This window comes from Oreochromis aureus, linkage group 19, assembly GCF_013358895.1.
Source record: "Oreochromis aureus strain Israel breed Guangdong linkage group 19, ZZ_aureus, whole genome shotgun sequence".
NCBI classification, from domain to species: Eukaryota; Metazoa; Chordata; class Actinopteri; order Cichliformes; family Cichlidae; genus Oreochromis; species Oreochromis aureus.
Window position 1 is genome coordinate 1,178,511 of NC_052960.1, and position 24,278 is coordinate 1,202,788.

A 24,278-nucleotide genomic window follows, 5' to 3' on the forward strand; every position below is an offset into this window, starting at 1 on the left:
TTTTCCTTTCCAGTCACCTTTCTCACTCACTATGTGTTAATAGACCTCTCTGCATTGAATCATATCTGTTATTAATCTCTGTCTCTCTTCCACAGCATGTCTTTATCCTGTCTTCCTTCTTTCACCCCAACCAATCACAGCAGATGGCCCCGCCCCTCCCTGAGCCTGGTTCTGCCGGAGGTTTCTTCCTGTTAAAAGGGAGTTTTTCCTTCCCACTGTCGCCAAAGTGCTTGCTCATAGGGGGTCATATGATTGTTGGGTTTTTCTCTGTATTTATTATTGTGCGATCTACTGTACAATATAAAGCGCTTTGAGGCGACTTTTGTTGTGATTTGGTGCTATATAAATAAAAGTGAATTGAATTGAATTGAATTGAATTTATCTGACGGCGAGGAACATCGGTGTGACTCACTGTTATAATAAACTACGTTTTAACAAGAACTCTGGAAACACTTTCTAACAGGTCACCAAAGGTTAGGGGTCACAAAGTCTCAGCTTGTTTTAAGTCATAATCGGCCCATTTAATGAGTCCTGGAGCCAATCGATGGTTAACATTGGGTCAAATCTGATCACTGATCAATAATCGTTTCTAATGTTCTGTCGGGTCTTCCTGTGTCCCTTCATGTTACGTGTGGTTCTTCAAATCAAAGTACAGGAAATCCTGTTGTTTGTTCCGGCGCTGCGGTGAAAACGTTCGGTTTATTTCTTCCACGTCTGCTTCCTGTTTCACTGTTTGACGGGAACCTCATCGCTGCCACACGGAGCCTTTCAGGCGCGTTATTAGACGCGAATGTGTGTCTAACATGATAAAGTCTTATTAGAAGTGATGCCGTGACACTCTGCAGTCTTTCAGATCTCCTCATGTGCGTTTTGTCAGCCATGTTGCGCCGTGTCAGACACCACAGAGGGGTAATGGGGGCTTTCAGACTGCAGACCTCAGATCCACCCTGACCTCCCTCAGGCTGGGCTGTTGCATCAGCACAGAGACGCCCCCCCAGAGAACAGCCCGCCCTCGTCGTGCAGGCGGGTCATTGGTGCCCAGAGGCGTGCTGATCATTTCATTTCTGCCCACGTCCCTCCGTCCTGTCGGGGTTTTGTTTCTGCTTCTCTGTCACACGCATTTCCAAGGCCGTGTTACTCTCTGTGACTCGTGATTTGATGCTTTCTTCGTGCATCCGTGTGATTAAACTTGTGTTTCTGCAGGCGGCGTCCGTTTGGCCGTTGTTCAGCGTATTGCTGTGCGTGAGCAGCGTCACGTTTGGCTGGCCGTTGTTCTCGTCTGTGGCGACCTCGTGGGAGTCGTTAGCCGGACTGGCGGGACTGGCATTGCCACGGCGACGGCAGCAGCAGAGTATCCTGGCAACAGGTCTGAAGACGACTCTGTAGAGGCCTCGGCGGGCGCTTTCGCTGACGAAGCAGTAGAGAACGGGGTCGGCCACGCAGTTCAGGGTGGTCAGCAGCAGGGACAGGTGGTAGTAGTTAAATATGGCTGCAAAACAAGAACTGTGTCATCACAGTAATACGGCGCCATCTTTATTTATCGGACGGCTTCCTGCGAGTGAAACGGTACCTTCGATGAAGCTGCATTCCTCCTCCAGCAGCGTGCGCACCAGCAGGAAGACGTGGTAGGGCGAGAAGCAGATGAGGAAGATGAGGATGGTGCTGCTGACTAACTGCCTGATCCTCATCTTCTGATCCGGCTGCGTTCCCGCGCTCCGGCCCACGGCTCGCAGGACCCACAGGTAGCTAATCTAACCGAGACAAAACAAGACGCCGTGGTTACAGGATAGATTCATCAGAAAAACATGAACAACATTTATTCTCAACAGTAAAGTGAAGAGTTAAAAAACTGTGACATCGAGAAAAGGAAGCGTTTGAATAACCAAATAAGGTCATCGTATATGGTGAGCAGCTGAAAATGTTGGACGACAAATTAACTACAAATATGAAATAACTGAGACCATCATGAAGATGTGGGATTAACCCAGAGCGGCGGACTCATGGCTGTGGCGCTGAGCCAGGAGACACGTGGTTTCCTGACCAATAACCAGCTCTCTTCTTTAACACCGACGCAGAAATCCTGAAACACACAAAGAGCGTGTAAAGCCGTTACCGTACCAACAGAATGGCCAGCGGGAACGTGAAGCCGATGCTGATGCGGTAGTAGTTGATTGGACGTTCCCACGACTTCATGGGGTAGTGCTCGAAGCACAGCGAGTGGTTATTGGGATCTTTGCTGAGCTCCTTATGGTGAAAGAAAAAGACGCCCACCGCGATCTCCTTCAGCCAGATGATGGCGCTGATGACGGACGCTGCTTTCATGGAGCGCAGAGCCGTGAACCTGCGGGCAGAACGCGTCGCGGTGATTTGACTTCTTCATAAACCCAAAGATGTCCTGATCTCAGCCACGAAGGACGAAACGACGGGAGACCATCTTACCTCAAAGGATGGACCACAGCCAGATAGCGATCCAGACTGATGCAGCACAGGAAGCCGATGCTGATGTAGATGTTCTCATAGAGCAGGAAACCACACATCTGACACAGCCATTCTCGGTGACGCCAATCATCGTCCTGAAACAGCAACGGGAGACTGAAGGTGGACCAAATAAGACAGGCAGGTGGAGGAACTCCACCCGCGCACGCTGTCAGGGCAGGAGACTGCTAATAATGGCCCAGTTCACCTCCACCTAACACCAACTTAATCCAAGCAGAGCTTTAACACAGCCACAAGTCACATGACGCTGTTAGCGGGACGACATTAGAGAGATCTGTTAGCACGGTGACGTCACAACAGCCATATTATTGGTCACATGATGTCATTAAAACAGCACAAACACGGTCCGGTTCAGGTGAAGCTAGCAGCTACAGCCACCTGTGTCAGCATCCACCTGTCACTCAAAGAGGCCACGCCCCTAAAATGGAAACTTTAAGCCTTAATGTGAGTTACAAACACATCCTCCCTCGTACAGCTGTTATAAAGGAGGAAATGATCTACGGAGACCAAACAGTTTGTGTATCAGGATGTAAACATGTTTATTTCTGCAGGAACGTTTAACTGTGGGAGTCTGTGGGACTGACTCACTGCTGGAGCCCCCGGTGGATGCTAGAGGAACTGCAGCTCGTGGCACTTTTAATGGCACTGAACCTGGAGTCGAGCTCCAACCACAGCCTTCCACTGTGGTGGGCAGACGACACCGTGGCGCTGTGCTAACTGTCTGTGATGACACTGACACTTTGACTGAAACCAGAGCGCCTCAGACGCATCGTGAAGAACTGCCGAGGGAAGAGCGAGCGGACAGGACGTCTCTGCATTACCTGAAAGAAGTACTGGAGCCAGAAAGGCAGAGATGCCAGGTATAGCAGGTCAGACACAGTGAGGTTCATCAGGTAAATTCCCAGCTCGTTCCTCTGCTTCAGCTGAAGGGCAGCGTGGTACAGCGAGTACACGTTGGCAGGAACACCAACCTACAAACACAAGATCATTCACCATCCAGCACATGGAGATCCTGGAGCACCGTTTATCAGCACTCGGGAAATACTTCCTAAAAGCAGAGATACTTCCATCACTCACCACGAGCACCAGGATGTAGACGCAGGAGAACACCTGCTGGTGGATCTGATGGTTGATGCTGCAGTTGCTCGTGTCTTCTTCAGACTTGTTGATCGCCATCATACTGCTCGCGCTCTCACACTGTTTCACCCTGACTCATTCATCTCTCCAGAGCACGCGTGCTGCTCGGCGCTCTGTGCGGTGGATTATCCCGCTCTTGTCTCATCGGGCCTCTGATTGGACGGTTCGCTCTGTGGAAGAAACAGTGTAGCTTAGTCCAGATTAGACACACCTCCCTGCAGGTGAGCAGGGAGAGCTTAAAGAAGTAAATATGATCTCGTTTCTGTCTTTAAATTGAATGTGTGATGATAATCCCACAGACATTTTCTCAGGTCGCCCCAGCAAACCCACGCCATCCACACGCACGCTAAACCTCTGAGGTGCAGCCCTCAGGCTGAAATAGATTGCGGTGTGCGGTTGGACCGCGCAGACTTCCTGTCCAAACCTGACAGCTAGCTTAGTTACAGGCTGAGCTCAGGTTTGAAGTCCAGCAGGTGGAGGCTTTGGAAAGCACAGCGACTCTTTAACTGTCCTGAGCAGCTCTACAGTCCTCAGTTTGTACCGAGAGCGCCGCGCTGATGTGCTCCTGTAGGGTACCTGGAAATGTGCAGCATGTAGCCGATGATTTAAAACGCCAGCCCGTGCTGACTGACGAGACTTTCTGAAGCATTTCTGTGAGCGCGCTCAGTGCTGCTCCTCTGACAGAGTCATGAGAGGATTGGATGACGAGCAGGTTGCTCTGTGAACTTCCTGTTTGTCCTTATCTAATACTGAAATGATGAGTAATCTGTGCACAGATATGAAGGAAGTGTCGTTTTTAATCCAACTTCAGTGAGAAAATGTGACAAGCTGACTGTTTCCACTTACATCAGGCCTTGATCACATCATCTCAAACCAACATTTTGTCATTTTTAAAGTTACATCCTCCGTTTTTCTGCAGCTGTTTGAAATGAATGTGTGAGAAACCTGAAGCCCGGCGTCTGAAACGTTCCTCGGCCTCGGCCTGAATCAGCATCTGTAATTTGGGACCGAGACATTAAAACTGTCCTCCAGCTCTTCAGAGGCTGAATGCTCAGACTGTCAGGTGTTCTCTCCCCTCCACCTGTGCTCGCCGCCCTGAGGGCGTCACCTCTTTGCAGCTCGCCGTGATCAGCCCGACGCTGACCCGAGGCTTCTTAGGACTGAACCTTTCTATTGTCTTCACGTGTTCAGCCCTCAGCAGCGACTTCCTGTTGTGGTGTGGCACGTCTCAGAGTAAAAACTGCCTGTTTCTCTGCGGTTAGCGCTGACGTCTCACAGTGACATGGTTCCTAGTTTGAATCCCCCGGCCTCTCTTTCTGTGTCTGCGTGGGTTCTCAGACTTAGTCCCACTCATGACATGAGGTTGGCGGGGGACTGCCTGCAGGTGTGGGTGGCTGTAACGGTGTGGGCCGGTGTTAAATCTAAAAACACACTGATGCTGTTTCACATGTATGATTTTTATTTAAAGCTTGTGTGGTGCTGGAAAAACTTTTCTCAGCATGTTTTCTCTGTCCTGGGTTCGTACGCAGAAGCTAAAGTGAACACAGCTTCATTGGACTGACGACAGTCAGAAAATCGTAACAGGATTTTTGACTGTGTCTTAAAGAAAGAGACGAGTTCACTGAGACAAACACCTGAACAGCTCGGTCGTCCTCTCAGATCTCTGCACGTCCTCACACCACAGATTTAAAATCCTTTTACAAAGCAGTGACTTACAGTCAGATGAAATCTGTGCCCCCACAGCTCAGACAACACACAGTGACCCAGCTTTCAGTTTTTAGGCTCCTCACCTGTGGAGCAAACGTCCTGAACACCTGAGATCAGCCCAAACTGCCCAAAATCCTTTGTGCTTCACATCGTGACACCTGTGAGATGTGTCGCAGTGTCTGCTGTGCTGCTGGCTGGAGTCTGAAACACCAGCAGAGACATCAGCCCCGAGTCACCGCTGAGAAACGACCGCCAACAGAGCCGCGCAGCATCACAACAACCACGATATGCTTTTTCTTACAGACGACGAATCCCAGGATACATCTGCTGCTCGCTTCAGTGAGCTCGCTCCGAATCAACCTTCATGTGTTCACACTGACAAACTTCATCAGCCTGAACACACACACACACACACACACACACACACACACACACACACACACACACACTTGTTTTCATATCTTAGTGAGGACATCTAATTGATATAACCCTTCCCGAGCTGCTTACCTTAAACAGAACTCTGACGCTAAAACCACATTTTAAGTCTCAAACAAACGGGACTGTTGGTCCTCACACAGATCTCTAAACAGCTACTTGTGTACACACACAGACACAGACTCACACATCCTACATTTACCATCAGCACTAAATCACATAGCAGCCTCACATTTTTATATTGTAATAATGATGGACTGTTGATGATGGTAAATCTGAACAAACGTGATGAGGACGGAAACACACACACACACTCTCTCACACACACAGACACACACACACACACACACACACATTCTCTCTCACACACACACACACACACACACACACACACACAGTCTCACAAACACACACACATACACACACATGGAGCAGGAGTGATCAGAGGCCACTGGTTGTGACACGCCACAGAAAAATAACGGCATTGAGAAATTACTTCCTCTGATTTGTTTCTTTGGCTGCTGTCTGCAAACAGGAGCGACTCAAACTCCTGCTGTGACCAACAACAATGATAATACTGGTACTCTTACACTGACTCTACTATAACAAAGTCTGTAAGTAAAAAAGCTTTTACAAACGCTGATCACAGCCTCACACTAACCTGCAGACATCCACACACCCACGGCTGGTGTCTTTCTCCACTCTAAAAGCGCACCACCACCCCTCTGTCGTCGGTCTCACCCTCGGCAGCTGTGCTACAACCTCTCCATCCTGCAGTCTCAGTAATAACCGCGGCACAGGGTGCTCAGATATTTGTGAGTGTGCGTATCAGCCGGCAGGAGGAAGTGGGCTCAAAGGGAGACTCCTCCCACCCTCAGACATAAACAGAGGGGGTGAGGCTGCAGTCAAAGACAGGTCCTCTTTATTAACACGCAGCAAAGCCAGTCAAACACAAATATGATCGCTGTCTCCAGAGGCCCAGGATGTGACGGCGATGGCTGCAGCGTTTCAGCCCGTCCCAGTGCTGAGGCCCCTTAAAGTCTCCTCTCTCACCTCGTCAGGCACGTCCTGAAACCTCCGCCCGACCCCCAGCTCTCAAATCTGAATTTCTCCATATCGAGAAACATGAGCAACACCGGGTTTCCCCTGCACGCCGAAGGGCTTTGTGCCAAACGTCAGCAGCAGCTTTTCTTCTGTAACTGTGATGGGACAGTGTTTCCATGTTTCATATCCACCCACGACGCAGATGTGTCAAAATACTAAAGAAAGCAACGGCCCACGTGTCAATGCAGATGTGGGAGTTTTCTGTCCAAATCAGTTAATAAAAAACTCAGTGACACGGACTCAAGAGCTCCTCATTAAAGGCTCATCGTCTACTGAAACACCTGTTTAAACACTCTGATAGATCTACTGACTGAACACGCCGCGGTCACGCCGAGCACGCCGCGGTCACGCTGATCATATTTTTATTTCAGAACCTGTTAAACTGAGTGTCCAGTGAGATTACTGCCACACTCTGAGAAAAGAAGAAAGAAACGAGCTTTATTGGTCACGTACACAATCATGCAGAGTACAACATGCAGTGAAATGTGACGTGTCCAAGCTGCGGACAGGCTGCAGATGTAGCCACGCCATTCCAGGGCTTGGTGGGCCTAGCCAGGACCCTTACTGGATACTGGGAGGGAATCAAACTCGCGACTTTCACTCCAAAGGTGTGTGGTCTTAGCACTACGCTAAGAAGGGCGACGTGTTTCGATATGTTTCTGCGAATGTTTTATGAAATCTGATTGGTGAGCCGCTCATACTTCCTCAGTTCTCAGGCTCTGTCACTGTGTGAAATCACTAATGGTTGAGAAACGCATGTCAGTCCTGCTTCATGCTATGATGACATGAACGGCACATAGATGAAAGTAAACCTGTGAAGTTCTCACGTGTCGCAGGTCGAGTGACGTACTCTTTGGAAAACAGAGCTCAGGTTGTTTTGAACCCTGAACAGAAGCTGGTTGAGAAAAAGAAGAAAAAGGTGTTTGAGCAGAGGCGAGACGACGTTTCCAGGATGGTAGAAATGCTCCACTGCTTTCAGGACTGAGAATAGATGCAGCTTCCTGTCTTGAAGCCCGGAATCAGATGGAATCCACACAAACTTCCCTTTTCACCAAACGTCTTGTCTGCACTGGACTCGCTGTGGTTCTGTCTCAGCCCGTCCTCTGTGCTGTCAGTCGTGTGCCAGCCCCTCTTTAAACTACAGAAACCAGCAAAGAGTCCTGACCTCTTTGTCTCTGATATTCTAGATGGAAAGTTGCTTCATTGTCCTGGTAGATTTGACTGTGCTGTTCTTCAGCTAGCATAATCCTGCTCTCAGCAGCGCTCCGCTTTATGCCAGTTTGTTTTTCAGAGTTGTGACAGAGTTGGTCACCTCAGCCAGCGACCGTCACTCCAATCGGTCTGCCTTCAGTTTTTGTTGCTAGCGTCCTCGTCGAGTTCCTCTGCTTGTTGTTGTTTTTAGGAGTACAGATGTTCCAGTCCTCCAGTGTGGGTGACTTTGACACAGCTCAGCTTACTGTGTTGTGTCTAGCGGAGGTTTTACGTACAGACCCTCCAAACCATCATGGGTGGTTTCACAGCGACCTGTGCAGAGATGGGCTGCTGTGCCCCATACACCGCAGTGACAGCAAACCTCAGTCAACCACAGCATCAGTGAAAACAAAGGGTCAGTGTGACACGAAGCACTCAGTCCTTTCAAATAATGGCATGAAACACGTGTGCACATCCGCCTATGTATGCAGGAGCTGTAGGCGTGCAGCTTGTTGTCAGCCTCCATGTCTCAGGTTTATCCCTCCATATGAAGCTGTGTTTTTATGTCTCGTGTGCAGCAGAGGCCGGGCTTCCTCGCCGAGCTGAAGGTCACACCGTGTAAAGGAAGACTTGTTTTTGTGCTGGTCGGAGCGAGCGTCTAAATGGAGCAACAGTGACAGTCAGCGTAACCTCTAACTATATCTGTTAGCTTTGGCATGGCGGCGTCTTCACAGCGACTCCTTAATAACACGCTGCGAAGCATTTAGAGCCGCAGCAGGCCGCACTCTGAAACCACGGCTATCATCTCGCTGCATCCGTCCTCCTCTCCGGTTTAAATCAGTCAGATTAGGGAACAGCCGGATGTGCACAACATTCCGGAAGAGTCGAGCCGAGCCACGCTTTGAGACACACGCAGCCATCCTGCATGCTCTGAGAAGGCCGTCTGATACGCGAGCGGCACCTGCACGGGTCACCTTTATCCTCTCAGCTCATAGACAGCTGATGGTTTCCCGCCACACACACTGCTCTGATTGGTCACCGACTCAAATCCACCCCTCGCCAGCAGGCTCAGCATGTCAGAGACGAACCGTTTGACCCGAGAGCTTCACCGAGCACCGACTCGGGGTTAAAACTGCAAGAACACATCCACGCCGAGATCACCATGGTAACAGATGACTCTGTGATCAGTCACCTGATGGTGGTAACCATGGTGGCAGCAGGAAGTGGTAAATTAGACCCCAGCGAGGGTCCTGTCAGTGTTTGCTTCATCCTCAGAGTGCTCTGCCACAAAGCTCATCCTCGTCATCGTCGGCTCTGATTGGCTGAGAAGAGTTTGTAAAATAAGCACGTTAATGATGCATAATAAACAGGATGGCTAATAACTGTGACATAAACACATTTCCTCCAAATCACAGGATGTTTGTGTTTGCTTTAGCCCATCGTGAGAAGTTCTGTCAGCGCACAGCGGCGTGTGAGCTCACACCGATGCGCCTGCAGTGCTGCTCGATTCACGGGGTCTCTGATTCATGTGAAGCTGCTGTGACACGACTGCTCGCCACGAAGCACAGCTGTTCCCATGCCGGACGTCTGTCTGCACATGAACTATTAAAAATGAGGTTAAATGGTTAAAGTGGACTCTGAGCCAGTTTAAAAAGTTAATCCCGAGTTAAACACATGAAAGTCTCACAGAAATCCAGAAGACGGTGAAGTCAGACTCATCAGGCGTAAAATCATCCCGATTAATCTTACTCAGAAACTACAGACTGTATACAGAAGAGGGAGGATGTGGAGCCTCAGTATCAGCATGTTGAACCCCTGCTGGAGCCCCCGGTGGACGTTACAGGAACTGCAGCTTTTGGTGTCTCAATTTTCAGCTCAGAGATTGATCCCTGTCTGAAAGGAGCTGTTTAAGCTCATCCCCCTTTAAGACAACGTTCTTCTCATTGGCTGCTCTTTGTAAACTGATGGTTTGAACAGTCAGTGGGTGGAGCTTCTGTGGCTGAGCATATAATGATATCCCCTCTCGATGACATCATAGAGGTGATAGAGATGTTTAAAGCTTTTTAATCACACTCTGAGCTCATTGTTAGACGCATGTTTAATATTATTAAGCTGTGATGTGACATCAGCAGGGGGATGATGGATGGACGTATGAGCTGTACCTGTACATGCAGAGTTTCACAATAAAAGACCGTTTGCACTGACACTTAAAACCTCCGTCCCAGTGTCAGCCACGCCCACAGTCACTGTAGAACCACAGGGAGCATGTGCAGCTGATCAGGAGATTTGAACCACGAACCTTGTTGTGAGGTGACAGTGCTGAGTCAGCGTGTCAGGACGATGCTCCTCCCTCTCTGATGCGTTCACCTGGCGGTCACGTTCGACTGCTTCCGTTTTCCTCCAAATTCAGAATGTCGTACAGTCTGAAACCGTCGCCTGCAGTCAAACCGTGACTGCTGTCACAGCACAGTCTGTGTTCATCATTAAAAGTTAACGATTTCATGCGCGTGCGGCGTCACTGTGGTCCCGTCTCTCTGCTGTTTCTCACGGCGAGCTCGGGACTTTGGGTCAGAGAGACCAAAAAAGACCCAGAGACTGCAAAATGTGGCCAGATGCAGTCGGACGTTGTGATATTTTTGGCTAACTGTTTCTGACATACTATTTGGGACATACTAAATCTTTTTCTGGGTTAGTGGAATGCAGCCTTCACGAGGAAACAGAAACTCAGCTGGTCGCGGCTCAAAAACACACCCTGCTGTGCTTCAGTGCGTCGACAGATACAACAGCCTCAGGTACAGTAACCCGACTGGCTTCTCACTAGGAACAAATCTTATTTTTCTCCACGAGTCACCAGGGATGTGTAAGCCACCAAAGCTGAAACACTTCAAAATAAAGGTTTGAAATTTCAAAATAAAAGTTTTTTTGTTCGGCGGCGACAGAAATGAGCTTCCTCCGGAGGGTGGCTGGCCTCTCCCTTACGGTGTGTTCACACCGAACGCGATAGACGCGAGCGAAAACGCCCCAAACGCCCCTAATTTGACGCGTGCACATTCGCACCTCAACGCGTATCCAAGAAAAATCCATCGCGTGAACCGGAAATGTGGGAGGAATGTGGGAGGAAGTTTTATTATGCCGTGCTTGTTCTCCGTCTGCGCGCCACTTTCGTGCGCCTTTTTCCCTCGCGGTGCAGGTGTGTATTTCCGAATGAGGGTCATAGTTATGAGTGTTTTTGTGCTGTTTTATCTATTGGACGTGATGGTTATCAAAACCAAACATGATAAGTTTGGCAAGCGCAGGAGACACGACACGGAGGAGATTTGTCAATCAGGCTGCAGAATGCAATGCGCATTGTTGAAAGCTGTACGGTGCAATAACAAAAATCAGCAAAATGTGACGGGTGAACAGCGGGACCACTGTATACTGTTTTATTAATAAACAAAATATATTCCTATATGACAACACGCATAAATTAACTGCCTACATTAATTCACTGTAAACCTTGTCCTTCTGACTGACACTCCCCTGCTGCCTCTCCGGACTGTCCCTGGTCCTCGGGGGGGAAGCTCTCCACGGTCCGCACCATATTGCCGCTAGTCTCCCGCGGGGTGAGGAAGTGGTCCAGAAACCCCATGACCGCGAAGAACTTCCATCTCTTCCCCGATCCTGCTGCAGACCCACTCCTCTTCTCCTTCTCTGTCCTCTTCTCCTTATTATATGTGTCCCTGAGGCTCTTCCACTTTCTCCTGCAGATGTCCTCTGAATAAACACATTATCTTGTTAGCGGAAAGGTATTTGTACATCAGTGGGAAAATAGCGGGACAGTACGCGTCAGTACCTAGTTCAGAGCCACGTCACCAGCCTCCTGATTGGTTGTCGCGGCGCGATTTGACGCCGGAGTTCAGATTTTCCAACTCGAGCGGTAGAGGCGAAACAGGCGTATGCACAAAATGCAACACAAAAACTCACGCGCGTGGTTTTTTTCGCGAGTCAAACGCGCCAGACGCGGTACACTGACGCGCGTTTCACAGGTTTTGGCATTTTCGCGACGCAAATCTGCTTCCGAATTTTCGCCGGACGCGCAATCGCATGTCATCGCGCTCTTTCCATTGACTTTACATGTAAACCTGACGCTCTGGCCGCCTCTATCGCGTTCAGTGTGAACGCACCGTTAGAGATAGGGTGAGAAGGTGAGCCATCTGGGAGGGGCTCAGAGTAGAGCCGCTGCTCCTCCACATCGAAAGGAGCCAGCTGAGGTGGTTCAGGCAGCTGACAAGGATGCCTCCTGGGTGAGGTGTTCTGGGCATGTCCCACCCGGAGGAGGCCCCGGGGCAGACCCAGGGCATGTTGGAGAGATTATGTCTCTCGGCTGGCCTGGGAACGCCTTGGTGTTCCCCCGGATAAGCTGGAGGAGGTGGCTGGGGAGAGGGAGGTCTGGGCTTCTCTGCTTAGGCTGCTGCCCCCGGATAAAGCAGAAGAAGATGGATGGATGGATGGATGTTGGTTTTTTGTTCCAAGTTTTCATGAAGCTCAGAGGAGGAGCAGCCCCACATGAGCTGAAGGCTCAGCCACACATCCTGTTAGAAACACTCAGAACTCATTCTAGTAAAGCTGCTTCAGTCCACCCACAGCTGCAAGCTGCTTTGCAACCCACCTGCTCCTCTCCTGCTGTTTCTGAATCAGACGGTTCAGACTCGAATCACAAAACTCACAGAACCAAACCTAATAAGGATGACCACCGCAATCCTGCCTGAGTTTGAATATAACAGCAGCATCATTAATGAATCATAAACTGATCACCTGTTTCATTAACGATCAAAAGGAATTCATTCTGTGATGTTATTTCCTGTTTTATTTTGGTGATTGGACTTCCTCGCACTTCTTGTCTTTATCAGCTTTCCTCCTTTGTTATTGGCTGCCCCTCGCTCATATTTTTCCTCTTTTCCCACTCAGTGTGTTTTCTCTCCTCTCCTCTTAGTCCACTATGAAGCGGGGGCGGGGCTTCCACCCTCTGACCAATCACAAACATGGATAAATGTCCCGACAGCAGAGTGGACGGTTTTATAAAAGACAGAGTGTGACATTGTGCAGATGTTAAACCCAGACTGGACGTGCGACAGCAGAGGTGTGTGTGTGTGTGTGTGTGTGTGTGTGTGTGTGTGTGTGTGTGTGTGTGTGTGTTAGCCGCACTGAGTGAAAATCACATGAAGTTCATGTTACGGCGGCAGGAAGGAGAATCTGATGGAAAATAATGGAAGAGGTGAGGGCTACACCATCAGTTACCATGGCGATTCACCTTCGTGGTCACTCAGAGTTAACCCTGACGTTACCCGGCTCGTAGTGCAGACTCTGAGACGGTTACCGTGGTAACAGACTGTGTGACTCCCACTCATTCTGACCCTCAGCTTCACTTCCTCACTCACACCTGAAATCTTCTGATAAACACGACGGCTGTGAACGAATCAGCGCGAGGACGGAGACAGCGATCGATGTGGACTCTGCGGTCTCCATGGAGACGCTTTAAGTATTAATACTGATCAGGACCAGCGATCAATTAGTCCCACTGATGCACAAATGTCTGCCATAGCTGCAGCTGTTGGGTCTGAGTGACATCACAGGTCAGAGCAGCTGTGATCTGATTGGTCCAGATTTGTATCTTCAGCTGCTTCGACCCGTCAGGTTAAAGCTGAACATTTAAACATCACAGTGACGAGTGTTCATTCCCCCACGTTCATGCTCGAGTCCCCGACGCGCTCGGAGCTTCTCACAGCTCGCTCTGCTGCCCGGAGCAGGCCTCGGGCTCGTTCATTCTCCTCTCTCTGCAAACACAACAGCAGTTATGTAACAGCAGCCTCTGAGGCCGCCGTCCAAGGAAGCACTGCGAGCAGCGTGAAAGAGCACCATGAGAAGTTCGAACACAGCCGCACCGGGGATTTAGATTCTGCTCATTCCTTTAAAAAAGTTTCCAGGACTAAAAGTTCCACACGGTATTAGTGGAAAACAAACACACATCATCATTCATAACCAAACAAAAGCACTTAATAAGCTGCAGCAGATATGAAATCCATGGCCTCCTCCCTCCGGGGAAATCAGCTCCATCCAGCGGGAAATAAATCAGCTGTTTTGATTTACTGTCCTCTCGGGGAGCTCTCGGCAGATCGGCGTGCACGTACGAGCATCCCTACGTGCGCTCTGGGCTCCATCGGTAGGCTTGTTTCAGAATCAGCTGATTCATCACTCATTCATCACAGAGCAGTCGATAAAGTAATCAGATTCCTTCATCCTTCACTTGAACTCTAAGCTAAGTCAGCCGCCTGAAGCGTTCGCCCTGCAGAGCGTCTGAGGGGAAGGATTTGACGCGTGCTGTGATGTCACTGCGGTCGATGAGTGCTTCCACTCGAGTGTCCGTGGGGCCGCAGAGGCCGTCGGTCTGAATCTCATCAGCGCTGCTCGCTCAGTCACAGTCGACAGCTCGGCGCGCCGCAACGCTGTCTGGCACTTGGTGTGGGAGGAGCCAGCAGACCAATGTGATGCCACAGTGACACATCGACCCACAGGACCACTTAAGTCCTCCGTGGAACGGCTTTATCCCAGATCCTGGATCAGATTGGGATGTGAGGAATGTGGAGGTCAGGTCAGGTGAAACACGGCGTTCAGTCTGAGTTATGAGTTCAAACTTTCATCCAGATAAAAGCTTTTCCTTTCTGTCAGCTGAAGCTCGCCGTTTAGTTCACTTTGAGCCAAAATGGTCGACAGACGGTCTTTGGTCGACATGCTGAACCTGGAAGCAGCAGAAGCAGACGTCATGGAAACCAGTGGAGCGATCATTAACCCCTTGGAGGTGGCAGCTGGCCGTTGCCAGTACGCGGGGCCCTGAGATGCTGCTGCTGTGATTTGTTCCACCTAGGCTCCTCCCCCCCTCTCCAGCAGACTGAGCCATGTTTAGACCCGTTTCCTGTCTTTGTGCCACGACGCATAGGTGGCCTGTGCAGGTGTGTCCTGCCTGTCACCCACCATGACCCTGGGATAAGCAGTTAGAGAGCTGATGGTGCTCGCTGTGTGGCACCGGCCATGAGCAGCGCAGTTTGCTAACGTTTTAACCCTGATCTGATCCGGTGATGCCGGACAGGACGGGTGGCGTGGCCGAGGCGGCGCTGCCGGACTTTTTCTTATTGCTCGAGCATTCTTGGGGATAAACAGGAGAAGGTGGGGGCATCTGTATTTATCAGCAGCTGATTGGCTGCTGCAGCCATGACAACGTGTGTCTGAGCTGTTCTGAGCAGTTTGGACCTCACAGAGTTCAACCCCGGTTCCTGTTCACGCTGTACACGAATGGGGCGTGTTTGAGGAACAGGCGGCAACAGGAATACTGGAATCTGATTGGAGGTGAAGAACTTCACAGTGAAGATGAGGAGGTGATTTCCTCAAGTCAGAGGTCATTCTTCAGACTGTCAGCATTCATGTGGAGGTCGCTGAGGAGCAGCAGGCCTCAGACAGCCTGGACTGTCTCTACAGGAAGAGGCGGAGCTCTTCTTTAAGTCAGACTGAGCTCAGGGTCAAATGTTTCTGCATTGCTGCCTCACAGGGAGAAGGTCCTGGGTTTGAATCTAGTGGCTGGCCGTGTTAGCTGCTGATGGGTGGAGCAGATTTTTCCATGAACCCCCCCACCCCACCTCCGCCTGCAAACCTGCCCCCACCTTCTCACAGGAGACTGAGATCATCTGTGTTCACAAAAGGACTGGAGGTGGAGCTTCTCAGACTGCAGGACGTGTTAGTTTGCAGCAGCTGCAGCTGAAGTCTGCAGGGCCGCCCCCGCCCCCACCTCCACCTCCGTCAGGCAGCTCTTAGTGTTTGTGGATGTCCGTGTTATGAATAACGCATACGCGAGCGGTGTGAATGTGCTAATGTGCAGAGTTTATGTAATGTCAACAAAAGCACTGACATCAGCACTACAATGAAAAACAGGCCACGCCCCCCAAAACACAATGCAAACAGGTGGGTTATAAACACATGCTCCCCCGTACAGGTGTAATGTAGGGGGAGGTTATCTGTGCGCCCAGCACAGTGTCAGCCTCTCACATGTTTGTGCTGTCCCTGCTGGACACCAGAGGAACTGCAGCTTCTGACTGCCCTCGTGTGTAATTTGGCGTGTGACGCATGGCTGCTTCAGCCTGCCAGAAAGTTCCAGTTGGATTCTCCCCAGAGACACGACCAGGACGTGGGCGGCTCGCTGCCTCAGGGCACGGACACAGTCGGAGCCAGAAAGAAACCCAAATAAATCCAGTGTGGACGAAGCTGGACCGCAGTGTTAGTCCCAGCGTCCGTCTCCGTCCTCACCACTGAGCACCTCCCTGAGACTCCCCTGCTCTGAACCACTCCCCACCATTCGTATGATGGTATCTCAGCTGTGTCCATCAGCCACAGGTGTGGCGTCAGTCGATCCGTCCCACCTGTGTGACTCCCACAGAGACTGACTGAGGGGCTTTCAATGCTTTGACTCACTGATGTACGATTGGTTTAAGGAGCTCTGAAAGAAAAGCGTCTGGACTTTCCATGAAGACGTTTCAGTTCTAACAGACCGTTGGTGCAGAGTTCCAGATTTAAGCCGAGTGTCCCCAAGAGGGCCGTGGACCCCCTATTGATCCTCTACCTAATCACACGAGCCAAGGTGTGAAGATGGGTGTAGGTCACAATCAGGTGAACCCACTGTGAGATCTTGTCCCACCGTATCATGTGACTTACTGAGATGTGAGTGGGCGTAATCCAGCTCTGAGATCCTTCCCAGACGCCTTAACGGGCTCTCACATCTCTCCACGATGACCTGGATGGCTGAGAACCTTCACAGATATTCGGTTAGCTAAACTGATCAGAGTGGGGTGGGCCCCACTCAGAGCCGAGTGTCATTTCCACACCGCCTGCCTGTAATTGAATCCACAGCGAGCAGGTTCCCACTGTGAGCCTCGGGGGTCTGCAGCGCATACATTATTAATATGCATCATGGCCTCACGTCCTGCACGCTGCTTTAATAACGCTCCACACAGCTTCACCTGAGCTCAGCCTCTGCAGCTGAACGCTCTTCAGGCCTGCTGCTGCCCCCGCGGGACCCCGACGCCCCCCGAATACTAACTCAGCCTCTGATTGAGCGGCTGAAAGGACACACAGGCTCTGAGTGGGAGAGAGAAGCCACCCTGCCGTTCCGCCCTGCGTGCCAGATTTCCTGCGAGCCTGCCCGAAACCACCACAGATTGAACCCATGCTCAAGCCTCTGTCATCAGTTACCGCACATCCTGACTACAGCCGGGAAGCTCCCAGGATAACCCGGCACCACCAACATCGGGACTCCTGATTCAGACCCCAGCAGGACTATATGTGAACTGTAAACTAATCCTGCAGCTCTTTGACAAACTCTGAGCCATAAAAAAAAAGCTGTGGGCACCTGTCGCTGCAAACTGACCCCCAGTCAGCCTGAGTCTGCTGCGCTCACTCACACCTGAGAGTCAGCTGAGCTGCTCGTCTCTGGAGGTGGAGGTGGCGATCCCCCAACACCTCACTGCTCATTAGGAACAACAGCGGTACCTTCAGGTGTTGTGGGAAATCACAGTGACGTGACTGAGACTCAGGTATTCCCTCCACAGGTGATGTGACGTAGTCTGTGCCTTTATGGCGCTCCAGCTGGAAACGACCCGCGTGGTCCCCGCTGTTAATCATCCTGCACGCACGTGCTCTCTGAATATTACATGAACGAGCTCCACGCACCATCCAGCAGGAAGAATAACACACGCCAAAACCAATTAATAACTGATCAATAATTAATAACTCACAGCTTCTGACCAGCCAGAGAAATGATCTGCATCCAACAGCACGAGCCCGCTCACACACAAACACACTTTCAGGGTTTCAGTAAGGACGCGGTCTTACCGGCTCTGCAGCTCCGCTCTGAATGTCTCTGCAAACGCTGCTGCTGCTGCTCTGCCTCCTGCCTGCCCACACACACACACACACACACACACACACACACACACACACGCTCTTTATGATATCCGAGTGGGAACATATGAAAGTGTCCACACAGTCCACAGCTCTGCTGCACACAGTCAGCAGTCCTGTCAGGGCAGGCTGCCCCTGGAGGGGCAGACCTCAGGGGGAGCCGGCCCCTCCTGGCGGAGATTCATTAAATTAAATAAATAAATAAAGTGCCGGGAAGCACGCGGTGGGGGGGTCAATACAGGAAAAAACTATAGAATAACACATTTTCAGGGGGAAGAAAGAGAAGGAACAATTCTAAACAAACAAACAATAAAATAAAATAAAAATGTTTAGATTTTATTGTATTAGCTGAGTTTATTCTGTTTTGGAGTTCAGACCAAGGAAACATGAACAAAGGCAAATCCAGTGAAAACAAAGTGAGCGCCATCCCCGAGCATGACTTCTGATATCATCTGATATAATCGGAGCTCCTCCCCTGCAGCTCCACTTCCTGCACCACAGGGAAGCAGGAAGTGGAGCTGCAGAAGGATAGATATTTTTCTTCTGGAAGTTTCCATCGTGGTGTTGATGAGGACCTCCACCTGTCAGATCTCCACACACACACTATGCTACAGGAAAAAGGAAACAGGAAGTGATTCAGAGACCTCACGAGGCGCCTGATGGTGGCCTCAAACCTGAGGTGGTTAGTTTCAGCCACAAATGCGTTCGCTTTCTCAAACGTTTCGGCGTTCTGGTCCCAGTCCACCTTGTTGAGCTCCAGTTCACCATTTTAGTTTGATCTCAGCTGAAGTTTAAAGACACAACTAAGGCCGTGTGTTCAGCTCCCTGCCCTCCAGCAGGCTCACGCTGCTGAAGGCGGAGCTTCCAGAGTGAGCCGTGAAGGCTGGTTGGTGGGTTTGCGGCGTCCTCAGGATGTCTGCCAGCGTGGGGTCAGCTCCTCCTGATCCGATCATTACGGCGAAAAGCTGCGAGATGTCCACAGGGGGCTTCCGTGTGGGGACAGTCCTCACATGACGTCCTCTGTCGATGCCGAAGACTCAAGCTGCAGCAGCAGGTCAAAGGTCAAAGATACCAGGCAGGCTCACAGTGACAGTGAGTATTTACCTGAGCGGAAGCAGAGCTACGAGCACATGAACCTACCTGAGCCGTATGATGGTGCATGTGTGAAGCAGCTCGTTCAGCAGGTGGATGAGCAGCGGTTACACTGAAGGTCCAGGTGAGAGCGCCCCCCTGAGGCACAGTCTGACAGCTTGTGCCGCACGCTCCCTGGAAACTGCTTTTCACCCTTAACGCTGCGTTTAGCATGCCAGAGTCTTTCTCCGAGGAACGCCTCAGTGTCGTTTAGGGAGCTGAGACAAATGAGAGGACCACCGCTACAAATGTTCTGGCACAGGGAGAAGGTCAGAGGTCACTGCTTCCATTACAGTCACCTGTCCTCTGAATCATCAGCCAATCACCTGCTGCTGCGGGAAACTGACTCACTGCTGCCTCCGCTGAACGTCAGAGGAACTGCAGCGCTCTGTGCTTCGGGTCTGGATGTTGGTGCTCAGGTGTGATGAAAACAAACACCTGAATAACAGTGAAACAACGCTGGGCTCACGGTGCGTTCAGGTGCTGCAGGGAAGAAGCAAAACAACCATTTCCTCCGCAGGTTTCACACACACACACACACACACACACACAGACTCACACACACACACACAGACTCACACACACACACTGACTCACACACACACACAGACACACACACACACAGACTCACACACACACACACACACACAGACACTCACACACACACACACACACACACACACACTCTGTGATGTCACAGCCTCATTTTTATTTTTGAACTTCTGAATCTTTGAACAAACGTTCACAGACGTGTGAAACACGAGCAGCACGCACAGTCAGATCTGCACACGCTCACCTGTCTGCGTGTCCGGAGACGACCGTGGAGTCTCTTACAACAATCACATTTCAGCGTTCTGAAGGCGATTCTGACGCTGTGAGCTCAGGTTTGGTGGTGTGGTCACTGATGGGTCAGGTCAAAGGTCACAGTTTGAATTTAACCTGGCGATGCCTGGTGTAGGAAAGCAGCTGTGATGGGTCACATGATCACAGCCTGAGCACATCTGGCGAGTCATCTGAAACGTTCCCACGGCATGAAAAGAGCCCGTCACGGTTACCCGTCTGCAGCCGTGACTCATCTCGCCGTCAGAGAAAGAGGAAATGCGTTAAAATGAAAGTGTCTCGATTTGAGGAACTCGGAGGTCATCAGCCACAGGCGCACTCTACAGGGGGGAGGAGCCTCCTCTGCACACCTGTCCACTCAGACGATCTCACAGCTTTAATCAGCGTTGAGCAGCATGAGCTCAGGTGGAAGAGCGGGTGGTGTTCCCATCAGGTGGTGAGTGGATCGATCCCAGCTCGTCCAACAGCGTCTACGAGTGTGTGGCTGATAAGACGACCACCTGTTACCTCACACTCCTGACGCGACCTCGACCGTCAGGCTCTACCTTTAAGAGGGAAAACGTCACAGGAAGCAGACTTTTCCTGAGCGCTGTGTTGCCAATGATGCTGTGTGTGTCTGTTCAGGTGTGACGAGTGTGAACCCACAGAGCACACAGAGGTCAAAGGTTAAAAATCTTTATTAGCAAAAAGCTTTGACATGTTTCTGCTCTCAGCCTCTGAGCGCGTCTGCAGCGACCGCAGCAGAAATCGTCTTAAAGTGAACTACAGCAAATCCAGTTACAGCAGGAACGTCACTGACGCTGCCACTTCCTCTTTCACTTCCTCCTCCGTATGAAAGATGACGCTTCGCAGCGAGCACACAGGAAGTAGGAAGAGCCCATAAAGTCGAACAGTTCTTCTTAACGTCACCCACCTGCTGCATGCACAGGTGATCTAAGTGATGTCACAAAGGTGTCACAGAGGCCCCACCCACCTGCATTCAAACTGTTTGTGAGGGGCAGCCAATCAGAAGAAAGTTTTCTAACAGCCACCTCGCTCGCTCTCAGATATTCTTAGAACGTGATCTGATTGGCTCGTGATGAAGCCGGAGGATTTAATTGGCTGCTGAGAAATGAGCATGATGTGTATGTATGAATCCAGCCTCGCAGAGGGAGGAGCTAAAGCAGCCTGATTCAGACAGAGGATGGCTCAGACACAGAAGCATTATTCTGAGCTGAGACTCATGCTCAGCCACTCTCACAGGTGCAGCAGTAACCAGCAGAACAGGTCGACTTTACAGCAAACACAGAGCAAACGCACAGGTAACATGACATCATCGACCTGCAGCGCCGCCACACACACAGGAAGTCATTTGGTATTTTCAAAGTAAAAAAAAAAAAAAAATAATCAAACACGTACAAATTCCAGGAGGAATAATTTAACTCATATCAGCTCAGTCTTCATTTCATAACTCCAGTGTTACATCTTCATCTCTACCATCATCATCATCATCATCGTTAATGTAGTGCTTTGAAACAGCAGGTCAAAGGTCAGTCATTAAATATCATCAGCTGTGTGTGAGACACACCTTCAGTCATTGTGCCTCCTCTTCCTCCCCGAAGTGTCTGTGAGCTCAGCCAGAGGGAAAAACACTAAAATCATTCACGTGACCTCTGACCTCTGAGACAAACAGACAATCACCAAATGAGCGTGAATCCGGGAATGAGGTGTGTGTGTGTGTGTTCCATCTATAATTAACACAAACACCAAAACAGTGGCTGTTACAGCTCAGAGGAAACACGTGAATGATTTTACTCTCAGCCGCAGGCTCCAAACCTCAGTGTGTGTCTGTGTGTGTGTGTGTGTGTGTGTGTGAGAGTGTGTGTCTGTGTGTGTGTGTTTGAATTAAATCCAGCTGAGCAGAGAAGCCACAGAAACCCCCCAAGGACAAAGCCTGAGTGTCTCTCTATCATTATATAAATGTGTGTGTGTGTGTTTTTGTGTGTGTGTCTAGTGTCGGCTTGGGTTGAGCAACATTTCCAGTAAAGTGTCAGAGCGTTGCATGCTGGGATAGAATCTAAAGATGGATGGAGCAGGGCTGTAATTTAAAAGGGAGGAGGCTCTCCGCCCGTCCTGTTTACCCCCCACCCCCACCCCTCCTCCACCCCTCCTGTGTCTTTTCCAGTGTTTGGCGTGATTTTGGAGGCGGGGAATGTGGTGTCCCGTACATTCAGGCGGCGGTCCTGCAGAGAGTCCAGCAGTTAGACAGGGCCGCTCGTAGTGTTGTGTTGTGGTGGCTGCAGGGTGGAGGTGATGGAGCAGCGTCTTCTCTGTGTGTGTTAGAGACGGAGCGTCAGCTTGGCGTCACTATAGAATCCAAAAAAGATGTTTTCAGGAAACGTCCCGCTCCGGTAAGCCCCGCCCCCCCATGGGGAGCGCTGATAGTGTCCATCCAGTCCTGCATCCACCTCAGAGTGATGATCATGTGACTGCCTCACCTGTCCACTTATTTACTAACAGGAAGTGAAAGGGTGGCTTCAGTCTCACTTCCTGTCTCTGAGGCTGGATGCAGGGCGTGGCGCTCCGGTATTTAGACGCAGCCGTACTCGTACCACACCGTCTGCGGGTCGTTGTTGGGGTCGGGTGACGCTGGGGTGCTCTTTGGGCGTTCCACCGAGCCACACCTCCCTCTCTCGCCATCCTTCTTCATGTGGGCGGAGTCGCCCAACCGCCCCTCCCTCGGGACCTCTGCGTACTCGGGGGTGTCGTCAGGCTGAGTGGCAGGCGTCGCTCTCACTGGGGTTACCATGGCAATTTCTCCACGGTGAGGGCCATTTCGGGAGGCGGCGCTCCGCCCTCGGTCCCGCTCTCGCTCCGCGTAGCGCTCCGCCTGCAGGTTCAGGGAGGCGGAGTGGTGGATGGGCGGGTTCAGGAAGCTGCCATCTGCGTGCTGATTGGACAGAGCGGTAAAACGAGCCGACAGCGGCCGCTCTCTCCCAGTGGTCCCGCCTCCTTGACGCCGCACCACAGCGTCAGCCTGGCCGGGGGAGCCGTCGTGTCCTCTGAAGCTGTCCGGCCCGTTAGAGCGCAGCAGGTCGGCCGAGGCCAGGCTGAAGGTCCTGCTCAGTGATTGGCTGCTTCTCTGACCCGAGGCCGGCGACTGGCCCACGGGCTGACGGGGCGAGGGCTTCACACTCTGTCCCGGCCTCTGATTGGACGACTGCACGGTGGGCGTGACGTAGCTGGTGGGCGTTGCCTGATCTCTGCAGGCAGGAGCTGAGGAGGCGGGGCTTCTAGCAAAATAGTCCGTCACCAGGTCCTCTCTGCTTCCTGTGGACACCTGAAAACCAGAGAAACAGTCAGGGCGGGGCTGACAAAGGGCAAAGGTCAAACACACCTGAGATGTGACTGAGAGGCCGGGAAAAACAACCGGTCGCTTTTATAAACGTTGACCTCTAAAGTGGTTAATAACGGCGTGATCAGAGCGCGTGCGGCTCTGAGAGAAACCGACCGTGTCGGGACGTTAGCCCCACAATTCTTACAAACACAGACCGCCCACCAGTGAAATCTCCCGACAGGAAACGAACCACATATCACTGCGAGCAAACAGAAACACGGCGAATATAAACGCTTCAGTTAGAAACCGCCGCCGCTGCCGTGCCTGCCTCCACCCATCAGCTGCACCTCAACATATCAAACACACCGTCAGTGTTTTCATGCACCGTCCTGCACGAAACACCGAAACATCTGACCTGCTGAAGCAGCAGAGCTTCCTGTTTTACTGCCGCTCTGCTCTCGGACGCTCGAGGCGCCGACTCACTAAAACACCGAGGGCAGCGCTCACAGCAGCAGCAGGTTCAGGCTGGGCGTGTTCTTACGTGCTATTTATCAGAGGTTATCATCATCGAGCTGCACACCACACAATCGTTACATCACCGAACACTTTGATCTGCTACAAACAGGAAGTGCGCTGACACGACTGTGACGTCATGCTCCAGAGTTCATCTCAGACTAAAGTTTCTCACAGTGTTACTCAGAGTCACTGAATCATCACGTTTCAGTCTCACCTTTTGCTGCTTCTACTAAAAGTATTAACTAAAACACAAAGCTCCTGGTGTGAAACAGAATGTCACGTCTGCTCTGTGGGCAGGTGTGAGGTCAGGGGTTCAAAGGTCAGAACATCCCCCGAGAGGCCTGTGACTGGCTTACAGTCTGTGGGGGGCCTGAGGGGCGGCGGCCTAATTTAAAGCAGGTAAACGTCAACATCAGGGCCG

At 51.1% G+C, this 24,278-nt stretch overlaps 2 protein-coding genes across 6 annotated transcripts in view; both read right to left on the minus strand.

Moving 5' to 3' along the window:
- Window positions 1-256: 256 nt before the first annotated feature.
- LOC116327998 (ovarian cancer G-protein coupled receptor 1) lies at window positions 257-6,920 on the minus strand. 3 transcript variants are annotated; one of them, XM_039603023.1, is made up of 8 exons: window positions 6,437-6,630; window positions 5,424-5,733; window positions 3,574-3,803; window positions 3,318-3,467; window positions 2,440-2,573; window positions 2,119-2,341; window positions 1,571-1,751; window positions 257-1,489 (listed from the first exon to the last, which is right to left on the minus strand). In XM_039603023.1, exons 3-8 carry the CDS (start codon window positions 3,673-3,675, stop codon window positions 1,059-1,061), a joined length of 1,221 nt encoding a protein of 406 aa, XP_039458957.1. In that variant the 5' UTR covers window positions 3,676-3,803; window positions 5,424-5,733; window positions 6,437-6,630; the 3' UTR covers window positions 257-1,058. The 3 variants fall into 3 exon arrangements, with proteins under 3 accessions (XP_039458957.1, XP_039458958.1, XP_031605565.1); XM_039603024.1 differs by lacking the exons at window positions 5,424-5,733; window positions 6,437-6,630 and adding an exon at window positions 6,829-6,920; XM_031749705.2 differs by lacking the exon at window positions 5,424-5,733.
- Window positions 6,921-20,684: 13,764 nt separating this feature from the next.
- ccdc88c (coiled-coil domain containing 88C) overlaps window positions 20,685-24,278 on the minus strand; it is a 53,405-nt gene continuing 49,811 nt past the window's right edge. For all 3 annotated transcript variants that reach the window (XM_039603034.1, XM_039603033.1, XM_039603035.1), the window contains exon 31: window positions 20,685-23,344. In XM_039603034.1, coding sequence (XP_039458968.1) covers window positions 22,595-23,344 — 750 coding nt within the window. In that variant the 3' untranslated portion in view covers window positions 20,685-22,594. The remainder of the gene's footprint in view (window positions 23,345-24,278) is intronic.

What these genes read in the sequence shown, in the direction of transcription:
- LOC116327998 (XM_039603024.1), bottom strand. Translation starts at nt 3,675, where the DNA reads ATGATGGCGATCAACAAGTCTGAAGAAGACACGAGCAACTGCAGCATC. An exon ending in TCTACATCCTGGTGCTCGTG is followed by an intron (nt 3,468 to 3,573) that starts GTGAGTGATGGA and finishes TTGTGTTTGTAG; the next exon opens with GTTGGTGTTCCTGCCAACGT. An exon ending in TCCCGCTGGCCATTCTGTTG is followed by an intron (nt 1,752 to 2,118) that starts GTACGGTAACGG and finishes TGTCTCGGTTAG; the next exon opens with ATTAGCTACCTGTGGGTCCT.